The sequence below is a fragment of the Dendrobates tinctorius genome, unplaced genomic scaffold (genome assembly GCF_039654945.1).
Source record: "Dendrobates tinctorius isolate UK_male_01 unplaced genomic scaffold, ASM3965494v1 ptg000011l, whole genome shotgun sequence".
Classification (NCBI taxonomy): Eukaryota; Metazoa; Chordata; class Amphibia; order Anura; family Dendrobatidae; genus Dendrobates; species Dendrobates tinctorius.
This window is the reverse complement of record NW_027361679.1, coordinates 127,439,739-127,463,588: the sequence shown is the minus strand read 5'-3', so window position 1 is coordinate 127,463,588 and position 23,850 is coordinate 127,439,739. Positions and strand designations below refer to the sequence as shown.

Here is a 23,850-nt window from a genome sequence, read left to right as displayed (position 1 = left end):
GGGCAAAACAAAAAACAAGGTGAAGAGGAAAAGAATACTTTATCAAGTGGCTAACAATGAAAATCTGTCTGTTTGAACAAACTGTAAAATTTGATTGCTTTATGCGCCAAAATAAGAAATTTTTGAAAGTTCATGCTCGGTAGAGTCCGTTGTCTTTTTTGTTAAGTAATGATACTTCAATGTCTGTGTAACCACGGCTTCAAACTGATGGAGATATAACTATCACACATGTGCATGCCACAAAACACCAATATGGCACCCTGGTTTTGGAGTGGGTAATCAGTCTTGTGACTGTTACATTCAACAGCATTTCAACATTTTTTCAGGAACAGTTTTCCTAGTGTACAGGGTGGGCCATTTATATGGATACAACTGGGCGGGCCATTTATAATGTTGGATCCAAAATGGCCGACTTCAAAATGGCCGCCATGGTCACCACCCATCTTGAAAAGTTTTCCCCCTCCCATATACTAATGTGCCACAAACAGGCAGTTGATATCACCAACCATTCCCATTTTATTTAGGTTTATCCATATAAAATGGCCCACCTGGTATTTCATTATCTTCAGAGACTGTCTATATTGTGCGTATAGCAATCCCCTACCCTCCACAACCTGTACCATCCCTGAATCAGGTTCCAACAAGTAGAGACATTTCCTTAAACAAAACGGCTACCTTTATAAAAATGCCCACAGTTTGTATTCACTGCCCCAAAACAATCCAAAAAAAATAGGTAAAATTCACAATGCAATAGCTATAATAAGACAACTCCGTTGGGACAGAACTTTTCCCTTAGAGAAAATGGGAAGTATGCTTAGATGTCATCTGAATTTGCAGCTGATGCAAAAATAGGACATTTCTAGAATAAGGAATGTTTAGGAGCATATACACAAGCCCTCAGTAAATTCTCACACAGCATGGATCCACAATAGTTGTTTGAATGAATACATGTAGTATTTAACATAGCAGAGCAACAATACATTTACCAGTGTGTAAGTGCAAAAAAAAAAAAAAAAAAAGATAAAAATGCACAGGTGAAAAAAAATTAAAAAAAAAAAAAGGCAGGGAGGTGGAATTTTATGTTGGCTGGTGATGAACATGACTTTGGCACTTTTACTGAAGAAAAACTAAAACAATGGCAAAATGTAGTCATGAATTTGTGAAACCGACGTAGATAGATGGAGAGGCAGGAAAATAAATACACACCGTAGAAAAGCGTCACCATTTCACCTCTTACGACAGACACCACTCATGCACAAAAAGGGATAAAGACTGGGTACTGTATTTATTATTTCAGAATTTCTTTACACAGTGCAACATGAAACCGCAATGTGGGGGAGAGGGGCTGGCATGTCACAATAATTATGAGTGCATATTAAAAAACATATATTATATATATAATGTACATCATATAAAACAGCTGTGAAAAACAGAAAACTTATAAGACAAAATGTGATGTCAAAGCTGAAACGGAGCAAACTGCCAGAGAGGCAATTTTTAAAAACACTAAAAGAAAAAACAACTTGTGAACATTGTGAGCAAACCGGAGGCGTTGATCGTGGATCGATGTTACGACGTCCCTAATCCTTTGCAGGGAGTTCCGAGTCAATGACAGCTTCACAAATAAACCGATCACAATGTATCGATGGCCACAAGATGATGCACAAGCAGTGGGCTAGCCTTCTAAAGCGGATAAAAACTGAGTTGTCTGGAAGGAATGGCTTCAAGAACAATAAAAGGGGCTGGCCATGATCTAGAAAAAAAAATAAACCTATTTGGTGAGTGGAGGGAGCCAGCAGCAAGCAATTCAATAATAAAAGCAGCACTATTAATTGGTGTAACCTCCCACTTAACGCGTGAGTGATATTTTAATTTACTATTTTATTGTATTTACCCTCCTTTACTCCAATTTAAAAGAGATCATCCATGCTCAGGAAAAAAAAAAATTGCAAAGATATTTATAGCTTTATGCTTTCATACAATACTTAGATTGCTGGTTGGGACCAAAAAAAAAAAATTCAGCTCAGAAATAAATCCATCTTCAGAACCCTAAAAATCTCACTAAAAGTCGCCCACCGTACTCCAGGAAGGGAGTGGCATAACAATGATCTGGGGCTCTCAATCCAAGACCACCTACCGTAAAAAACTGGAAAGTCAGATTGGAGAACACTGCTTTAGACGTTCATCAGAACGGATTATAAATGTTAAAGATTGACATGGAAAAGAGTTTAATACTGGCTAACCTATTTGACACTAAAAGACATTGTCCACTACTCTACCACTGATTGGCAGGGCGTCTGGTATCAGACCCCGAACAATCTGATGTTCTTGGTGCAAGTGGAAACGCTCAATTGCAGAGTCGTGCCATCTTCCGATACTGGACGCAACAGGGAATTGTAGATCTGCCGCCTATGATTTGAATAAGAGGTGGATGTGCTCAGCCACTATCAGAAGACTGAGAAGTTCCGCAATTGAGCATTTCCAGGCGTGTGTTGGACCACGACTGATCAGACATTGATGACCTATCTTAAAGGATAGGTCATCAATGATGAAGTAGTGGACAACCTCTAAAACACGTCAAGAGGGATGGCATGGTTTGAACCACATAACATTTCTAAAGCCTCTTTTCTTAGCACTCAATTGTGCTTCTCTTTTATAGCTACTAGAAATGTTTGAATTCATTGACCACTACGTGCTACCAGTTAGCGGTTTCTCTGGACAGTGTGTATCACGCGGTCACACGCCATTGACAAGACGGCTGCTAACACCCAGTAGTCAATTTATTCATACATATCTAGTAGATTTACAGATACGGCAAAGGATAGATCCAAGAAAAGATGCCATAGAATTATTTCATGAGGAATACAAGTAGACATTTCAGGAGTGACAACACATCCGCTTTAATCTAGCATTCACACTGAACTGCCTGAAATACTTTGAGCAATAAGGTCCAATCGCGATATACAAAATTAAGTTAAATTAAAAAAAAAAAAAAAAATAGGTTTAGTACCATTTAAATAAGTTTCCATATCACAACTGGAATCTACCATACTATGAAGCTGAACTTGCTTCTGTAAGTGTTAAACACAAAATGACAGCTACAGAAAAAGGCTCCTTCCATTTATATTCATAAGGCACATTACAACCTTGCAGAAAGCAATAATGTACGGTAGCTGTGATCTTGCAGAAAAGTCTCTTGACCAAATTCAGCAGCAAATCATCAGCTTGTTAGAAAGAGGTCAATTCTAGATGGAATATAACAAAATAATACCTTCATTAGAATAGCAACAAGTTTAATTAGTGGCCTATGGTCCATTGGGTTTCCATTATTCCATGTCAGAATTCTGGAGCTAGCAGGCATTCCTATTAGATAGAACTACATTTTTTGCAGCCTGCATCCTTTATGTGAACTATATGGCACTCGGTTTTCGTAAGGGCAGCACATTATGCTAAGCTGGCTCAATACTAGATGGTAAATCTGCGGTTGCATTTAGTGTTGCATCAGTCTTTGCGAATGTGAACGTGGAAGAGTCCGCCCGATACAAGGCGAAATAGGAGACAAAAGCGAACACGTTTCTCTTATACTGAATGTAGTCATGCAATTTAACATTGTAGTGTATTACATGCCGATTGCCCCTTAGTGTTACGGTAAATGGCAGGAAAGTGCATTTAATATATTATGTATTTTGCTTGGAACACATTTTCATCCCTTCTGCAAGGTCCGCACGCTATGACACAACCCGTTTGCTCCGTCGAGGCCTATTAACCAAAAATAAAACAAACAAAAAAGAAATAGGTAGGACACATCACTAACATACGTGCAAAAGGTATGTACATACAAATATACATAACGTAAGAACAAAGATGTAACTGAGCCAAACATGCCAATTAAAGTGCACCCGTCACCTGTTATGGCCGCTATAAGATGCGGTCGCTGCCTTTCAGGGCTTATCTTCACCATTCTATAATGCTGTACATAAGCCCCTGATCCGACCTGAAAGATAAAAAAAAATAAGTTTCATTATACTAACCCGGGGAGGGCGGTCCAATGGGTGTCGCAGGTCCGGCACCTCCCATCTTCTTGCGACGACGCCCTCCAGCTTGTGCCATCGCTCCCTGGCATCTCGCTCCTGCACAGGAGTACTTACCTGCCCTGTTGAGGGCAGAGCAAAGTACTGCAGTGCGCAGGCGCTCGGCCGTTCTGACCTTTTCCACGCCTGCGCACAGCAGTACTTTGCTCCGCCCTCAACAGGGCAGAGAAGTACGCCTGCGCAGAAGCGTGATGCTGGGAGCGAGGAAGCAAGCAGGAGGGCGGCGGCGCAAGATGGGAGCCGGACCCGGACCTGCGACACCCATCGGACCACCCCCCGGGTGAGCATAATAAAACTTATTTTTCTTCACTTGCAGGTCGGAGCGGGGGCTTCTCTAGAAAGCTATAGATAAGCCCTGAAAGGCGGTGGCCAAAACAGGTTCACTTTAAGCTGGGAGATCTCATCATTGATCAGAAAGTTATCACAAAGCCCAGGAGCTCAATGACCAATTCAGCTCTGCTACATCCGTATATAGCATAATCACTGCAAATGAGTGCCAGCCATCTGTGGTGTTGTGCTTTTACATGTCAGGGAATGCTTTCACAACAGAATATCCTTCCATTTTAATGCAATATTAGCGATATCTTAGCATCAAAATAAATCTACATAAAATTCCATTGTGTCTAGAATACAAAGGCATTGCTCAATTAACAGTGGGTAACGCCACCTTTGTCTGTAACCCTTCTTAAGATCATGGAAGTGAGAATTATTACAATCAATGTAGTTTAGTGTAAAATTACATGGAATTAAGATCCACCTTTGATTAACACGTTAGCATGTTGGGATTTATGGGCGTCAAGCAGGAGCCTGCTGGTTTGGAAGGATGAGGGATTTAAAATCTCTTGACCGTAGCGGAAACTGCAGAAATGTAGTGTCACATTAAAATTATACAGCAGAGCAGCAAAATGTATAAAAAAAAAAAAAAAAGTACAAGAGAAATAATCAGCAATGTTGTAATGAATTTCCCTGCAGGGGACTCCAGCAGAATATAGACTGCCAGACAACAAATATTCACTCTACTGTAAGGGGTGCACTTCATAAGGGAAATGCTATGGGTGCAGCACACTTATGTAATCTTCAAATGGGGCTTGAAGCAAAGGGCTTTCAGGTGAATAAGGGGTAGAGGGCAATTTGGAAAAATATCTGAGTAGTTAACAAGTGGAGGATTTGTCCATAACAACAAGTACAGCTCTTCTATTTCTAAGACCTCATAGACACACCATGGAGGCGGTACACAAACCCTACAGCTGGGTACAATAGGAGCAGGGAAGAAGACCCAAGTGATACGGCATACGATGGAACGTGGTAATAATGGTCTTCTGATTTCAACAGTGTCAGAACAGAAAGGTTATTATGCAGTCCGACGCATGTGAAGGTACAACGTAGCCCCCTAAACGACTTTGGGCACTGCATTAAGGCTCCAAACAATCTCAGGCTGTATGGAGTCAGAAATATGGCGCAGTTCATGAGGTCTAAGGAAGACTGAAAGGTAGTGCTACGGCCAACTCCACAACCCTACATCTTTTAGATCTACATATGTAGAGAATATTCCAGCTGACCTATTTTTACCCCATGGCAATTTTGAAGTCTTCAAGGACTGCTCTAGAAAATGCAAGACGGAAATTAATAATTACAGGGAAACTAAGTTTACATTGGGAAAGATCTGCCCAAAATAAAAAAAAAATCTATACATTTATATGAGTTACAATATACAAACACACACGCACAACCGATCATTCCTAGAAAGAATACATATGTTAGCCCTGTCATTTGTTTTATCAGTTAAAACCTGCAATGCAATTCAGCGGCATAGACAGAACAAGATCATGTCAGTGAGGAAGGATTGCAAGAGCAACCGAGTAAAGTAAAACTGGAGGCAAAAGAACTGTGGCTGTGAGGGCAGGTACACACAAGTATGTATAGACTAGAGGAACTGTCCTATTGCCTCTGCTCACCTCACTTATTGGAAAAGAAGACACAGCTCTGTAGAAACAATTTCAAATACATGTATGTATATATATATAAAAAATAATAAAAATCACTTGAATTGTACGACTTCTATCAAAGGCAGACTTACAGCATTGTGCTGCATTTTCACTAATTTGGCAAAAAAAAAAAAAATGAAATCACCAATTTTACAAAAAAAAAAAAAAAATTAAAAAGAAATAGAAAAAAAAATGTCAAATTCTGGTAGTAATAAGGGGTTACTACACTGGATGGTAGAGGGTAGCAGGGTCAGGTCACACCAAGTTGTACTCTTTCAGGTTTAGCTGTAGGATGGTGTCTTTGACAGCAGCGAAAACAAAGCGGATGTTCTCTGTGTCTGTGGCACAGGTGAAGTGTGAGTAGATTATCTTGTCACTATCAGGATTCAGATCCACAAACATTTTCAGAATGAATTCACGAGCGGTCGTTGCATCTCGCTGGGGACCTAAAGCACAAGGGAATGAAAGACAAAAATAAGCACGATGAGAAAGATGAAAAACAATCACAGATATGAACATTGCGGCAGAGAACTTGCCTTAGAAGCACATCCTGCAAGGAACAGTTTTCTAGGCATGCTTTATCTGAGCAGAAGTTACTGCGCAGGGAGGTGGAGGAATATATATAATATAATATACAGTGTTGACACCCTTGAAATTATTAAAGAAAATGAAGTATTTCTCCCAGGAAATTATTGCAATTATACATGTTTTGTTTTACACACGTTTATCTCCTTTGTGTTTATTCGAACACCAAAAAAAAAGCAAATTGAACATCATTTCGTACAAAACCTCAAAAAATCAGCAGAACAAAATTGTTGGCATCCTTCCAAAATTGTGAGTAAAAAACTTTGTTTCAAACATGTGATGCTCGTTCAATCTCACCTGTGGCAAGTGACAGGTATGGGCAATATGAAAATCACACATGGAACCAGATAAAGAGCGGAGAAGTTGAGTGAATCTTTGCATTGTGTGTCTGTGTGTGCCACACTAAGCACGTACAAAAGAAAGAAGAGAACTGTCCGAGTACTTGAGAACCAAAATGGTTGAAAAATATCAACGATATTGATGTTCCTTTATCCACGGTGGGCAACAATCAAGACGTTTACAATCTGGACGTAGCTAATCTCCCTGGACGTGGACAGCAGAGAAAAAAAATGGATGAAAAGTTGCAAAGCTTGACAATTCGGATGGTGAATAAGCAGCCCCAGTCAAGTTTCAAAGAAATTCAAGCTGTCTTGCAAGCTCAGGGTGCATCAGTGTCCACACAAAATGTCCATCAACATTTGAAAGAAATTAAACGCTATGGCTGGAGATCCAGAAGAACCCAAATGCTGACACAAACCTAAAAAAGCTAGACTGCAGTTTGCCAATATGTACGGGAGTTAAGGTACTGTCACACTTAGCGATGTACCAGCGATCCCGACCAGTGATATGACGCGGTCAGGATCGCTGGTACATCGCTAAGTGGTCGCTAGTGAGCTGCCACACAGGCAGATCTCACCAGCGACATCGCTGGGGACGGGGGTCGCTACTTACCTGTCACACTAGGCGATTCTGCGTCCTCCCGCCCGGCTCCACGCTTGTCTCTCCACAGGAAGCGCCGCAGGAAGCTGACGACGAGAAGCGGTCCTGAACGTTCTCGCGCGATCAGCGATAAGCAGGTCGTAGGTAAGTATCAGGCACAGCGATGTCGCTAGCAATATCGCTATAACGTCACAAGTTATAGCGATATTGCTAGCGATATCGCTTAATGTGACAGTACCTTAAGTCAGTCCTTCTGGGAAAGAATCTGGTGTACAGATGAGACCAAGATAGAGTTGTTTGGTAAAAGCAAAATCATTCTACTGTTTACCGAAAAAGGAATGAGGCCTACAAAAAAAAAAAAAAAAAAAGAATACAATACCAACAGTCAAATATGGTGGAGGTTTAAATATGTTTTGGGGTTGTTTTGCTTTCTCTGGCACTGGGTGTCTGGACTGTGTGCAGGGCATCATGAAAGATTACCAAAAGGATTTGGGGGTCACAATGTAATCACCTGTATCAAAGCCGAGTTTGGGTCATGGGTCTTCCAGCAGGACAATGCCCCCAAACATTCTTCAAGAAGGACCCAGAAATGGATGGAATCAAAGCGATGGAGAGTTCTGAAGTGGCCAGCAATGAGTCCAGATCTAAATCCCATTGAACATCTGTGGAGAGATCTTAACCCCTTCGCACCCGATCCTGTTTTTGCCTTCGCGACCGGGCCAATTTTTTCAATTCTGACCAGTGTCACTTTATGAGGTCATAACTCTAGAACGCTTCAACGGATCCTACTGATTCTGACATTGTTTTCTCATGACATATTGTACTTCATGATGGTGGTAAACATTTTTAGATATGATCTGCGCTTATTTGTTAAAAAAAAAAAAAAAAAAAAAAAAATCAAAATTTGGCGAAAATTTAGAAAATTTTGCAATTTTCAAACTTTTAATTTTTATGCCCTTAAATCAGAGTGATATCGCACAAAATAGTTAATAAATAACATTTACCACATGTCTACTTTACATCTGCATAATTTTGGAAACAATTTTTTTTTTAAGGAAGTTAAGGGTTAAAAGTTGACCAGCGATTTCTCATGTTTACAACAAAATTTGCAACACCATTTTTTTTAGGGACCACCTCACATTTGAAGTGAGTTTGGGGGGTCAATATGACAGAAAATACCCAAAAGTGACACCATTCTAAAAACTGCACCTCTCAATGTACTCGAAACCATATTCAAGAAGTTTATTAACCTTTCAGGTGCTTCATAGAATCATAGAATCGTAGAGTTGGAAGGGACCTCCTGGGCCATCTGGTCCAACCCCCTGCTCAAAGCAGGATTCGCTAAATCATCCCAGTTAGATGTCTGTCCAGCCTCTGTTTGAAGACTTCCATTGAAGGAGAACTCACCACTTCTCGTGGCAGCCTGTTCCACTCATTGATCACTCTAACTGTCAAAAAGTTTTTTCTAATATCTAATCTGTGTCTCCTCCCATTCAGCTTCATCCCATTGCTTCTAGTCTTTCCTTGTGCAAATGAGAATAAAGTTGATCCTTCTACAATGTGACAGCCCTTTAGATATTTGTAGACAGCTATTAAGTCTCCTCTCAGTCTTCTCTTTTGCAAACTAAACATTCCCAAATCCTGCAACCTTTCCTCATAAGACAGGGTTTGCAGACCGGTCACCATTCTGGTCGCTCTTTTCTGAACTTGCTCCAGTTTGTTGATGTCTTTTTTAAAATGTGGTGCCCAAAATTGGACACAATATTCCAGATGAGGTCTGACCAAAGAGGAGTAGAGGGAAATAATTACTTCACGTGATCTAGACTGTATGCTTCTGTCAATACATCCTAGAATTGCATTTGCCTTTTTTGCTGCTGCATCACACTGTTGACTCATATTCAGTCTGTGATCTATTAGTATACCCAAGTCTTTTTCACATGTGCTGTCACTCAGCCCTATTCCTCCCATTCTATATATGCTTTTTTCATTTTTATTGCCCAGATGTAGTACTTTGCATTTCTCCCTGTTAAAAACCATTCTGTTAGTTGCTGCCCACTTCTCCAGTTTATTTAAATCTTTTTGAATCCTCTCTCTCTCTTCTCTAGTATTAGCTATCCCTCCTAGCTTTGTGTCATCAGCAAATTTAATCAGTTTACCCTCAATTCCTTCATCTAAATCGTTGATAAAGATGTTGAACAATACAGGGCCCAGGACAGAGCCCTGTGGTACCCCACTTGAGACATTCTTCCAACTGGATGTGCAGCCATTTACGACCACTCTTTGGGTCCGATCACTAAGCCAGTTATGAATCCACCTAACAGTTGCCTTGTCCATTCCATACTTAGTCATTTTTTCAATAAGGATTGTATGAGAGACTTTGTCAAATGCTTTGCTGAAGTCAAGATATACTATATCTACAGCATTTCCTTGATCCACCCAATCAGTAATACCATCATAGAAGGAAATTAAATTAGTCTGACATGACTTATTAGTTACAAACCCATGCTGACTCTGTTTAATCACTTCATTCTTATCCAGGTATTGACATACATGTTGTTTAATAATTTGTTCAAAGATCTTTCCTGGTATAGAAGTCAGACTCACCGGCCTATAGTTGCCTGGGTCCACCTTCTTCCCCTTTTTGAAGATAGGAACAACATTTGCTCTTCTCCAGTCTTCTGGCACTTCTCCTGTTCTCCAAGAATTTTCAAAGATTATGGAGAGGGGTTCAAAAATTTTTTCTGCTATCTCCTTCAGTACTCTGGGGTGTAATTCATCTGGACCTGGAGACTTGAATACATTTAGGTTAGCTAAGTGTTTCCTCACTATCTTTCTGTTTATAGATATCCTGGATTCTTTTATTCCCTTAATAGGACAGTGAATAACAGTTGATGTTACATTTCCTTTCTGAGAGAAAACAGATGCAAAATAGGAATTTAAAAGTTCAGCCTTCTCAACATCCTGTCTTACCATTTCATCATTTTCATCCTGTAAAAATCCTATAGCATCTTTGACTTTTCTTTTACTTTTGACATATCCCCAAAATCCTTTATTATTGCTTTTGACATCTCTTGCAAGCCTCAATTCATTTTCAGCTTTAGATAATCTGATTTGTGCCTTGCAGGTTCTGCAGACAGCATTATATTCTTCTTTAGATATGCCTCCTTCTTTCCATTTTATAAACATTTTTTGCTTCCTTTTTAGCATGTGCTTAATTTCTGTGTTCATCCATCCTGGTTTCCTTAAATGCTTCCTATTCTTCCCTCTTTTCGGAATTGTTAACAACTGTGCTTTGAGAATTTCATTTTTCAAGATTTCCCATCCTTCCTGGACATTTTTGTCTTTAAGGATATCCAGCCATTGGATCCCTCCAATTCTCTTTCTGAATCCCTTAAAATCTGCCTTTCTGAAATCTAACCTTGACGTCTGAGTCTTCACAGGTCTTCCGCCTCTAGTTATCCAAAATTCTAAAATAGCATGGTCGCTACCTCCTAGGGTCCCAGCCACTTTTACCTCCTCAACCATTTCCTCCCTGTTTATAAGGATTAGATCCAAGGTAGCAGTTCCCCTTGTTTTCTCCTTTACCTTTTGGAAGATAAAGTTGTCAGCAAGAGAGGATAAGAATTTCCTTGACCTGTTAGTTTTGCCTGAGAGAGATTCCCAACAAATGTCTGGATAGTTGAAATCTCCCATGACAACTATGTCATATTTTTTGGAGAACTTGGCCATTTGATGCATAAAGAGTTCATCCATATCTTCAGCTTGCACAGGCGGCCTGTAGTAAATGCCTACAATGGTGTCCTTTCCATTGTTCTGTCCTTGTATTCTTACCCAAACAGTTTCCACAGAACTCCCAGTCTCTGAAGCTTCAATCTCTGTGCAGATATACGCATTTCTAACATACAATGCGACACCCCCTCCTCGTTTATCAAGTCTGTTTCTTGCAAATAAGTTGTATCCTTCTAGTCTTGTATTCCAATCATGTGTATTGTCCCACCAAGTTTCAGTGATTCCAATGACATCATATTTCTTTTCCTGTGTTAGTAGTTCCAATTCTCCTTGTTTGTTGCCCATGCTTTGTGCATTAGTATAGAAACATTTTAGTTTGTGATTGGTTTCTCTTTCTCCAATATTTTTTTTAATTAGATTCTTTCGTCTTTGTTCTTCCTTTCCACTTCTAATAGCAGAGTTCTCAGTAGCATTTGTCAGGTGTATGGCTTTTTCTGGTCTTTTGCTTCCCTTCCCATGTTGTTCTAGTTTAAAGCTCTCCTTACAAGTGTAGCAAGGCGACTTCCAAATACCTGCTTTCCAGTCTTCGTAAGGTGCACCCCATCTCTAGCAAGTAGTCCATCGTATAAGTAGTTCACTCCGTGATCCAGAAATCCAAATCGTTGCTGACGGCACCATCGACGTAGCCAGTTGTTCACCTGCAGAATCTTATTCCACCTCCTTGTTCCATGGCCATCCACTGGGAGGATGGAAGAGAAGACCACCTGCGCTCCCAGTTCTTTCACTTTCTTGCCTAAGTCTTCAAAGTCTCTGCAGATGGTTTCCAGGTCGTTTCTTGCGGTGTCATTTGTCCCCACATGTAGTAGCAGGAATGGGTAGTCATCTGTAGGTCTGAAGAGTCCTGATATCCTGTCAGACACATCTTTAATTTTTGCACCTGGAAGACAGCACATTTCTCTTGAAGTTATATCCGGTCTGCAGATAGCGGCCTCTGTTCCTCTCAACAGGGAATCCCCCATGACCACCACTCTCCGTTTCTTCTTCACAACATTTTTCTTTCTCCATCCAGGAGGACTCTGAAGGCGTACAAGGTTGCTGTTTGTTGGCAAAGTCTTATCCTGATGTATTTCTTCATCGTTTTCCTGCGTGAGAGCCTGGTACTGGTTTCTGAGCAGTATGGGTGCTGACTGCCTCCTGATCCTCCTGCTTCTCTGGGTCACATGTCTCCATTCCTCTGTTTCTTCAGGTGCACTTCGAATTTCTTCTCTTTCTGTAACATGAAGAGATAATTCTGCTCTGTCCAAGAACTCTTCACCTTCCTTAATGATCTTCAACGTAGCTAACCTCTCTTCGAGATTTTGCAACTTTTCCTCCAACAGGGTCACAAGCTTGCATTTGTGGCATGTGAAGTTTGGCTTTTCCACTGGTAAATCTGTGAACATGTAGCAAGAAATGCAGCTCACCAAATGGCTCCTGGCCTCTTCCATTTTGAGATTTCTTAAAAAGATGAAAGATGAGCCAAAATTCGCGCGCCGATAGGCGCGCGGTTTCTCCGATTTCCTCTTTTCAGCTGCAACGGCCAAAACCCAGTGATCGTTGAGCTCGCGGAGACTCTTCACTTATCCCAGAAGGCACTGGGAATATGCAAATGATCTCCTCAAGACTCTTCCCCTGGTTTCTCCGATTTCCTCTTTTCAGCTGCAACGGCCAAAACCCAGTGATCGTTGAGCTCGCGGAGACTCTTCACTTATCCCAGAAGGCACTGGGAATATGCAAATGATCTCCTCAAGACTCTTCCCCTGGTTTCTCCGATTTCCTCTTTTCAGCTGCAACGGCCAAAACCCAGTGATCGTTGAGCTCGCGGAGACTCTTCACTTATCCCAGAAGGCACTGGGAATATGCAAATGATCTCCTCAAGACTCTTCCCCTGGTTTCTCCGATTTCCTCTTTTCAGCTGCAACGGCCAAAACCCAGTGATCGTTGAGCTCGCGGAGACTCTTCACTTATCCCAGAAGGCACTGGGAATATGCAAATGATCTCCTCAAGACTCTTCCCCTGGTTTCTCCGATTTCCTCTTTTCAGCTGCAACGGCCAAAACCCAGTGATCGTTGAGCTCGCGGAGACTCTTCACTTATCCCAGAAGGCACTGGGAATATGCAAATGATCTCCTCAAGACTCTTCCCCTGGTTTCTCCGATTTCCTCTTTTCAGCTGCAACGGCCAAAACCCAGTGATCGTTGAGCTCGCGGAGACTCTTCACTTATCCCAGAAGGCACTGGGAATATGCAAATGATCTCCTCAAGACTCTTCCCCTGGTTTCTCCGATTTCCTCTTTTCAGCTGCAACGGCCAAAACCCAGTGATCGTTGAGCTCGCGGAGACTCTTCACTTATCCCAGAAGGCACTGGGAATATGCAAATGATCTCCTCAAGACTCTTCCCCTGGTTTCTCCGATTTCCTCTTTTCAGCTGCAACGGCCAAAACCCAGTGATCGTTGAGCTCGCGGAGACTCTTCACTTATCCCAGAAGGCACTGGGAATATGCAAATGATCTCCTCAAGACTCTTCCCCTGGTTTCTCCGATTTCCTCTTTTCAGCTGCAACGGCCAAAACCCAGTGATCGTTGAGCTCGCGGAGACTCTTCACTTATCCCAGAAGGCACTGGGAATATGCAAATGATCTCCTCAAGACTCTTCCCCTGGTTTCTCCGATTTCCTCTTTTCAGCTGCAACGGCCAAAACCCAGTGATCGTTGAGCTCGCGGAGACTCTTCACTTATCCCAGAAGGCACTGGGAATATGCAAATGATCTCCTCAAGACTCTTCCCCTGGTTTCTCCGATTTCCTCTTTTCAGCTGCAACGGCCAAAACCCAGTGATCGTTGAGCTCGCGGAGACTCTTCACTTATCCCAGAAGGCACTGGGAATATGCAAATGATCTCCTCAAGACTCTTCCCCTGGTTTCTCCGATTTCCTCTTTTCAGCTGCAACGGCCAAAACCCAGTGATCGTTGAGCTCGCGGAGACTCTTCACTTATCCCAGAAGGCACTGGGAATATGCAAATGATCTCCTCAAGACTCTTCCCCTGGTTTCTCCGATTTCCTCTTTTCAGCTGCAACGGCCAAAACCCAGTGATCGTTGAGCTCGCGGAGACTCTTCACTTATCCCAGAAGGCACTGGGAATATGCAAATGATCTCCTCAAGACTCTTCCCCTGGTTTCTCCGATTTCCTCTTTTCAGCTGCAACGGCCAAAACCCAGTGATCGTTGAGCTCGCGGAGACTCTTCACTTATCCCAGAAGGCACTGGGAATATGCAAATGATCTCCTCAAGACTCTTCCCCTGGTTTCTCCGATTTCCTCTTTTCAGCTGCAACGGCCAAAACCCAGTGATCGTTGAGCTCGCGGAGACTCTTCACTTATCCCAGAAGGCACTGGGAATATGCAAATGATCTCCTCAAGACTCTTCCCCTGGTTTCTCCGATTTCCTCTTTTCAGCTGCAACGGCCAAAACCCAGTGATCGTTGAGCTCGCGGAGACTCTTCACTTATCCCAGAAGGCACTGGGAATATGCAAATGATCTCCTCAAGACTCTTCCCCTGGTTTCTCCGATTTCCTCTTTTCAGCTGCAACGGCCAAAACCCAGTGATCGTTGAGCTCGCGGAGACTCTTCACTTATCCCAGAAGGCACTGGGAATATGCAAATGATCTCCTCAAGACTCTTCCCCTGGTTTCTCCGATTTCCTCTTTTCAGCTGCAACGGCCAAAACCCAGTGATCGTTGAGCTCGCGGAGACTCTTCACTTATCCCAGAAGGCACTGGGAATATGCAAATGATCTCCTCAAGACTCTTCCCCTGGTTTCTCCGATTTCCTCTTTTCAGCTGCAACGGCCAAAACCCAGTGATCGTTGAGCTCGCGGAGACTCTTCACTTATCCCAGAAGGCACTGGGAATATGCAAATGATCTCCTCAAGACTCTTCCCCTGGTTTCTCCGATTTCCTCTTTTCAGCTGCAACGGCCAAAACCCAGTGATCGTTGAGCTCGCGGAGACTCTTCACTTATCCCAGAAGGCACTGGGAATATGCAAATGATCTCCTCAAGACTCTTCCCCTGGTTTCTCCGATTTCCTCTTTTCAGCTGCAACGGCCAAAACCCAGTGATCGTTGAGCTCGCGGAGACTCTTCACTTATCCCAGAAGGCACTGGGAATATGCAAATGATCTCCTCAAGACTCTTCCCCTGGTTTCTCCGATTTCCTCTTTTCAGCTGCAACGGCCAAAACCCAGTGATCGTTGAGCTCGCGGAGACTCTTCACTTATCCCAGAAGGCACTGGGAATATGCAAATGATCTCCTCAAGACTCTTCCCCTGGTTTCTCCGATTTCCTCTTTTCAGCTGCAACGGCCAAAACCCAGTGATCGTTGAGCTCGCGGAGACTCTTCACTTATCCCAGAAGGCACTGGGAATATGCAAATGATCTCCTCAAGACTCTTCCCCTGGTTTCTCCGATTTCCTCTTTTCAGCTGCAACGGCCAAAACCCAGTGATCGTTGAGCTCGCGGAGACTCTTCACTTATCCCAGAAGGCACTGGGAATATGCAAATGATCTCCTCAAGACTCTTCCCCTGGTTTCTCCGATTTCCTCTTTTCAGCTGCAACGGCCAAAACCCAGTGATCGTTGAGCTCGCGGAGACTCTTCACTTATCCCAGAAGGCACTGGGAATATGCAAATGATCTCCTCAAGACTCTTCCCCTGGTTTCTCCGATTTCCTCTTTTCAGCTGCAACGGCCAAAACCCAGTGATCGTTGAGCTCGCGGAGACTCTTCACTTATCCCAGAAGGCACTGGGAATATGCAAATGATCTCCTCAAGACTCTTCCCCTGGTTTCTCCGATTTCCTCTTTTCAGCTGCAACGGCCAAAACCCAGTGATCGTTGAGCTCGCGGAGACTCTTCACTTATCCCAGAAGGCACTGGGAATATGCAAATGATCTCCTCAAGACTCTTCCCCTGGTTTCTCCGATTTCCTCTTTTCAGCTGCAACGGCCAAAACCCAGTGATCGTTGAGCTCGCGGAGACTCTTCACTTATCCCAGAAGGCACTGGGAATATGCAAGTGATCTCCTCAAGACTCTTCCCCTGGTTTCTCCGATTTCCTCTTTTCAGCTGCAACGGCCAAAACCCAGTGATCGTTGAGCTCGCGGAGACTCTTCACTTATCCCAGAAGGCACTGGGAATATGCAAATGATCTCCTCAAGACTCTTCCCCTGGTTTCTCCGATTTCCTCTTTTCAGCTGCAACGGCCAAAACCCAGTGATCGTTGAGCCCGCGGAGACTCTTCACTTATCCCAGAAGGCACTGGGAATATGCAAATGATCTCCTCAAGACTCTTCCCCTGGTTTCTCCGATTTCCTCTTTTCAGCTGCAACGGCCAAAACCCAGTGATCGTTGAGCCCGCGGAGACTCTTCACTTATCCCAGAAGGCACTGGGAATATGCAAATGATCTCCTCAAGACTCTTCCCCTGGTTTCTCCGATTTCCTCTTTTCAGCTGCAACGGCCAAAACCCAGTGATCGTTGAGCCCGCGGAGACTCTTCACTTATCCCAGAAGGCACTGGGAATATGCAAATGATCTCCTCAAGACTCTTCCCCTGGTTTCTCCGATTTCCTCTTTTCAGCTGCAACGGCCAAAACCCAGTGATCGTTGAGCCCGCGGAGACTCTTCACTTATCCCAGAAGGCACTGGGAATATGCAAATGATCTCCTCAAGACTCTTCCCCTGGTTTCTCCGATTTCCTCTTTTCAGCTGCAACGGCCAAAACCCAGTGATCGTTGAGCTCGCGGAGACTCTTCACTTATCCCAGAAGGCACTGGGAATATGCAAATGATCTCCTCAAGACTCTTCCCCTGCTTCACATGAATGAATGGAATATGGAAGGAAAAAATAAACATTTAACTTTTTTTCACAAACATTTTACTTCAAAACCATTTTTTTTTATTTTCACAAGTGTAAAAAGAGAAAATGAACCACAAAATTTTTTGTGCAATTTCTCCCAAATGCGCCAATACCCCGTATGTGGGGCTAAACCACTGTTTGAGCACACAGCAGAGCTCAGAACGGAAGGAGTGCCGTTTGACTTTTTCAATGCAGAATTGGCTGGAATTGAGATCGGATGCCATGTCGCATTTGGAGAGCCCCTGATGCACCTAAACAGTGGAAACCCCCCACAAGTGACCCCATTTTGGAAACTAGACCCCTTAAAGAACTTATCTAGATGTGTCGTGAACACTTTGAACCCCCAAGTGCTTCACAGAAGTTTATAACGTAGAGCCATGAAAATAAAAAATCATTTTTTTTCCATAAAATGATCTTTTAGCCCCCAATTTCTTATTTTCCTAAGGGTAACAGGAGAAATTGGACCCCAAAAGTTGTTGTCCAATTTTTCCTGAGTACGTTGGTACCCTATATGTGGGAGAAAACTACTGTTTGGGCACACGGTGGGGCTCGGAAGGGAAGTAGTGACGTTCTGAAATGCAGACTTTGATGGAATGGTCTGCGGGTGTCATGTCGCGTTTGCAGAGCCCCTGATGTACCTAAACAGTGGAAACCCCCCACAAGTGACCCCATTTTGGAAACTAGACCCCCCAAGGAACTTATCTAGATGTGTGGTGAGCACTTTGAACCCCCAAATGTTTCAGTAAAGTTTATAATGTAGAGGCGTGAAAATAAAAAAATCATTTTTTTTGCACAAAAATTATATTTTAGCCCCCAATTTTTATTTTCACAAGGGTAACAGGAGAAATTGGACCCTAAGAGTTGTTGTCCAATTCGTCCTGAGTATGCTGGTACCCCATATGTGGGAGAAAACTACTGTTTGGGCACACGGTGGGGCTCGGAAGGGAAGTAGTGACGTTCTAAAATGCAGACTTTGATGGAATGGTCTGCGGGCGTCATATTGCATTTACAGAGCCCCTGATGTACCTAAACAGTGGAAACCCCCAATTCTAATTCCAATCCTAACCCCAACACACCCCTAACCCTAATCTCAGCCCTAACCACAACCCTAACCACAAACCTAACACCAACACACCCATAAGCTTAATCCCAGCCCTAGCCCTAACCCTAGCCTGTGTACCTGCTTTTTTTTTTCTTTGCTTTTTGTGACAAGATCGCTGCCCTGCGATCTGACTCATAGTAACGCCACTTCTCCTCTGATCTCACACTGACAGATGATCAGAGGTGAAGCAGCGTTACTATGTGACAAGATCGCTATCTGGCACATAACGCGACTTCTCCTCTGATCTCACAATGACAGACGATCAGAGGAGAAGCAGCGTTACTGTGTGACAAGATCGCTGCCTGGCACAGCTGTGCCAGGCAGCGATCAGCTGTGCCAGGCAGCGATCTAGTCACACAGTAACGCTGCTTCACCTCTGATCATCTGTCAGTGTGAGATCAGAGAAGCCGCGTTACAATGAGTGAGATCGCCGGGAAACAAGCAGCTTTCCCAGCGATCGCTCCCATTGGCTGCTGTGATGCTGACGTCATCAGGACCTGAACCAATCAGGTCTCGATGACGTCGGGGGTCCCAGCATGCATTGTGCACCGGGTTCCCCGCGTTGTAAGGTATGTGGGGGTCCCGGGGGGCACAAAACCGCCGACAGCAGATAAATGTCGGCGCTGCACAAAGCCCAGCAAGCGCCAAAATTTATCTACAGTGGGCGGTCGGGAAGCGGTTAAAATTGCTGTTGGGAGAAGGCACTCTTCAAATATGAGAGACCTGGAGCAGTTTGCAAAAGAGTGGTCAAAAATTCAAGATCAGAGGTGTAGCTTGTTGATGGCTATAGGAAGCAACTTATTGCAGTTATTTATTCCAAAGGGTGTGCAACCAATTATTAAGTTGAGGGTGCCAACAATTTTGTCCGGTCCTTTTTTTGGGGTTGTGTGTGAAATTATGTCCAATGTGCCTTTCATTTTACAATTAAAGTTAAAACAGTGAGACGATTACTGAAACTGAATAGTGATCTCTACAGAAAGTTATAGGGCTTTTTTTTTTTATTTTGTTAGTGAAAATAAATTTGCTAGTGGAAATTAAAAAAAAAGTTGAAGTGAATCTGATTGCTCTATGATCTCAGCCAGGTATATTTGACTCAAGTGCTGCCACGTGTCAGGGAAGAATATACTTTTAAAGCTGTGCAATGCCCTGGAGTGACAGATCTGACCCTATATGTGCATGTAGGCAGAGAGCAGTCAATTCATGGCAGGGGTAAGTGGCAGGGGACTAGTAGCCTTTCCAACTAGTCTACAGCACAGTCTGATTTTATTTTTTTTTCCCCCACTTTTCAGTAAAAATGCACTTCTCAACTTTGGAACACTATAAAATGTAAATTGCTTTTTATGCTGTAAATCAGAGAAAGCAAACAATTTTCCATAATTTGTTGTCGCAATTGTATGTTTTTTTGTTTTGTTTTTTTTTTTTTTGTTTTTTTTTGGGGGGGGGGGGGGGGGCAGGCAAAAATGTAATACATTCTTAGGTCGTACAGTTACGCATAACAATACCAAATGAGTATTGTCATATAATTAGTTTAAAGAAATTGAGCTAGGGGTTGCTTGTACACTGACAATAGAGTAGTATTGCAGTCTACTGTGCAATTAATCTGACAAGAAACTCACCACGTGACTGGGTTTCATACATTTAAAATCATGGCAGGCACAATAGACCCAATGCTGCCATAACATTATCAGAAAGCCGAGTTACAGAAGTTTCACCTATGTTTCCAACAACTTTTTAGAGGGTGGCCACTACTTGGACAACCCCTTCTTGGAACGAACCTGTCACAGGATTCATGCAGCATGAAACAGAACCTGGCTGATGTTGCAGCCAAGTTATAATTTTCTCTGTAAGACTTCTGCACTTCATAGAAAACATTGCTTGAAGATTCAACTTTGGCCCGTAGGCAGAGACAAGACTAGTTCCGAGCGACTTCCAGAGGGCTTCTCCCCGAGGCACTCCAGGTGAATGACTGGACTCTCCCATTTGCGAACATCGGGAGAGGCCTGTGAATCACCTTTAGCGGCGCTGGGGCCACACCAGAATAGCCTCCTGACTATGGTCCTCGGCTGGATCTTAAAACTATATAAAAATGTAATTGTGCAGCCAGGTGCTGCATCATGCTGCCCGAGTCACAAATCAAGCGACAGGCCTTCTTTAAATGCTACAGTCCCAAGTAAAATAAAAAAAGACCATTTACATTCCTCCCCATCCCAGTGATGTGGGCTCGGTGTCTGCCGGTGCTAGTGTGACAATGTTACGTCACTCCGTGTGCCCTGCTGGTGGCATTTGCGGTGTTATATACTGTGGTTAGAGCTGGTTCAGACTGCAGCACTTACACTTCGGTGCCAAGAATATAACACAAACAGAGCAGATCTGCAGCACTCCTAATGTAATGCAAAAAGAAAAAAAAAAAATTATTCATCTAAAGTACATGAAGTGTTCGAACGCTGCATGGACCTGGGTAAATAAACAGCTTTTTCCTTTTACAGAAAATTTGGAGAACTATGAATCTTCCAGTTTTATGGATTTTGGATGTCCTCTCTACCTGGACACGAGACTTCTTTCCACCCTGACATTGTAGTACTAAAGATTGCTTCTGTCTTTTGAGAAGAAATATAAATCACAGTAATAAGCTGCAGTGTATGGAGTGGGCAAAGCAGGCGAGTCTGACCATATGTTTAGTGCGCACATCTGCAGTACATGGATGACAGATTTGGCCATGGGGTTAAACAATGTCTCACTTTTTAAAGATCTCTTCCTTTTAAGAACTAGTTTGACACAAATTTTTTCGGCAGATTATAGAAGACCGCAATGCCAAGAACCCTGTTAGCTCTTTCACAGTAGCAAGGGAGAATTTCCTGCGTAGCGAGGCTACATAGAAGACAATGGGTGCAAGCATATCACAAATTATACTTTATAATGGCATAAACTGCTGCAATAAAACTAGAATTTCTGGAAATGCAAAAAGTGCTTACCATCAAACTCGGGGAAGTAATCTACAAGGTGAGAATACATGATTTTGTCTTCAAGAAGGTCTTTCTTGTTTAGAAAAAGAATAACTGATGAATTTTGGAACCATGGGTAGGTTATTATAGTTCTAAAAAGAGCCTTACTCTCCTCCATACGATTCTGTCAAAAATAATGAAAAAAGGATAAACATTAAAAACATAAAATTCTCCAGAACCCAAAAATGTATTGAAGTGTACCTATTATCACATTTTCGCTCATGTCCAATTTGAACTACTGTAAAAATCTGAGATGAGCAAAGTCAATATAGGGCTTAGAGAACCATTATTCCCTCGTTACACATGGACAGAATTAAAGGACTAAGTTTAACTCTATAGCCACCACCACTTGGGAGAAACTCACTGCAAAAGTCTTTAATAATGGAAAAAAAAAAGAAGAAAAAAAAAAAAAAAAAAAAGTGTTTAAACGGCATCACCAGAAAAAGACAAAAATGTCTTGATGCCGGGTCAAACAGTACAGATTTCCCTTGCAGACCAAATCCAACAAATTTAGAAAGTTTGCCAGCATCATTTAAAAAAGTGCAAAAAAAAAAAATCCAGCCTATCACCATGCATCAATGTATCAGCCCTTGCAGAAGACTTTATTACGTGTACTGTGCTCTCTGCGTAGGCCGATCCGTGCTGACAGGATGAACTTACATTTAAGCTTGTCTAGCAAACTCTTGGGGCTTTACTATTAGGGCGTATCTTCACTTTTATAACTCGTTTGACATGTCAAGAAATTAGAATCTCTGCCGAGACCTTCAGGGCTCACTAAATCAAAGAAGCAGATATACTCAGCCATGGGTTGTCCTCCAGCAAGAGAAAAGACCGCTTTAGTGGAAAGTTAATGGAGCCCGTTTTGAGACTTCAGGATCCCTGATCAAAACTTGAGACAGGGCTCCAACATTTTTAAAAGTGATGCTCTTTACACTTAATGGGAGTTGTACAAATAAGTATGCAGTTGGGGCTGCCAGCCGAGGCTTAATCTCTTATGAACTACCCTTAAATGTGTACTCATTGCCATTGTGGATTTGGCTGTTGACACTTAAATACTTAAAAATAATCTCTGAAAGTATTGGGATACGTACCTCATTGTCCGACTCGACAAGAACTTGGTCATATTCACTTAATGCTACGAGAAACATGATGGATGTGACATTCTCAAAGCAGTGTATCCACTTCCTCCGCTCAGATCTTTGCCCTCCAACATCCACCATTCTGTTAAACCCCAAAAAAAAAATATATATCTATTAGCCTAAATGTCAAGTACAAACAATGAAAATCGTCACATTTTTAATACCGCATGTATATGTAAATATAAAAGGTGAACACAAATTGCCGGGTTTATTTATGAAAACTGAACATGTGGCTTTTGTCACAGATCTCCCCCTAAGAAATAAATTACAACGGATGATCACATTTCTTAAAACCTCAAGCTGAAAATGTTAATAAATCAGTAAATTGCATGTATTTATAAGCACTCTCCAACAATACCCATTTATGAAGATGGGAATAACCCTTTAACCGCTTCATGCTCCAGGCCAGAGAAAATAGGTCATGGAGCATTTGAGAGTGTTTGAACCAGAGTCTGCTCCACACAGAACTAATGCTACTACTCTACCGAGATGAACGGTCACGGCTGTCAGCGTCATTTAAGCTCCACAATCTGGCCTGGGCGTTTATTATTCCAGCAAAAAGTAAGGAAAATAAACACTGTGGTGTTGCCACATCCGTAACGGCACTATCTATCAAAATTTAAACGAACCCAAATAATAAACAAAGTAATGAGGGAGGGGGAGAAACACCAGAATTCGGTTTTGTTTTTTGTTTGTTACTGCATTTACTCCAAAATTTGCACAACTAAGATCTAAATGTTTTATCTACCCAAAAAGATTTACACAAGGCGAAAAAAAAAAAAAAAAAAAAAAAATCAATGGAAACATCAGTTTGCCAGGCAAAAAAAAAAAAAATAAAAAATAAAAATTGGGCTGTCACACAGCAACATCGATGGAATAATCAAAAAGGTACATGGTTTGAAACCATTCTCCCCCCTCCCCCATTTCATAAAATGGTTATTTTTCATAAATGTAAGGGTTCTCTGCTACCACGACCAACTTTTTTTTTTAAATTAAAAAGTTCCTGTAAAATAAAAACAGATTCCTGCCACACTGGCACAGGGTCTCCTGTGACATTTATGCCATGTGAGTGCTGCAGCCCATCAGCGGCCATTAGGTTTCTGCGCTCTTTATTCCCTAGGACAAGTGGAAGACGTGAAAGAGCAATAGAGTAATAGCAGCCCGCTGATTTGCTACAGGTCCAACGTGGCAAAATCAATGAGTCCCTAGAGATCCGGCACCGATGCAGGTGGGGAGTATATGTTCTTTATATTTTACAACCATGATGGTTTTCAAGATCTCTGCTTGCTGTCATTTACAAGTAACCTTTAGTGTTGACTTCCATGGTGATGGAA

The 23,850-nt window shown here is 42.4% G+C and overlaps 1 protein-coding gene across 3 annotated transcripts in view; it reads right to left on the bottom strand.

Annotated features, from left to right (window-relative positions):
• Positions 1-1,266: 1,266 nt before the first annotated feature.
• The window catches only part of GNA11 (G protein subunit alpha 11), a 142,557-nt gene continuing 119,973 nt past the window's right edge, over positions 1,267-23,850 (bottom strand). For 2 of the 3 annotated variants that reach the window (XM_073547500.1, XM_073547484.1), the window contains exons 5-8: positions 22,469-22,598; positions 21,348-21,501; positions 6,047-6,522; positions 1,267-1,753 (exon numbers count right to left, since the gene is read on the bottom strand). In XM_073547500.1, coding sequence (XP_073403601.1) covers positions 6,332-6,522; positions 21,348-21,501; positions 22,469-22,598 — 475 coding nt within the window. In that variant the 3' untranslated portion in view covers positions 1,267-1,753; positions 6,047-6,331. The remainder of the gene's footprint in view (positions 1,754-6,046; positions 6,523-21,347; positions 21,502-22,468; positions 22,599-23,850) is intronic. The other variant, XM_073547492.1, reaches the window with a different exon arrangement.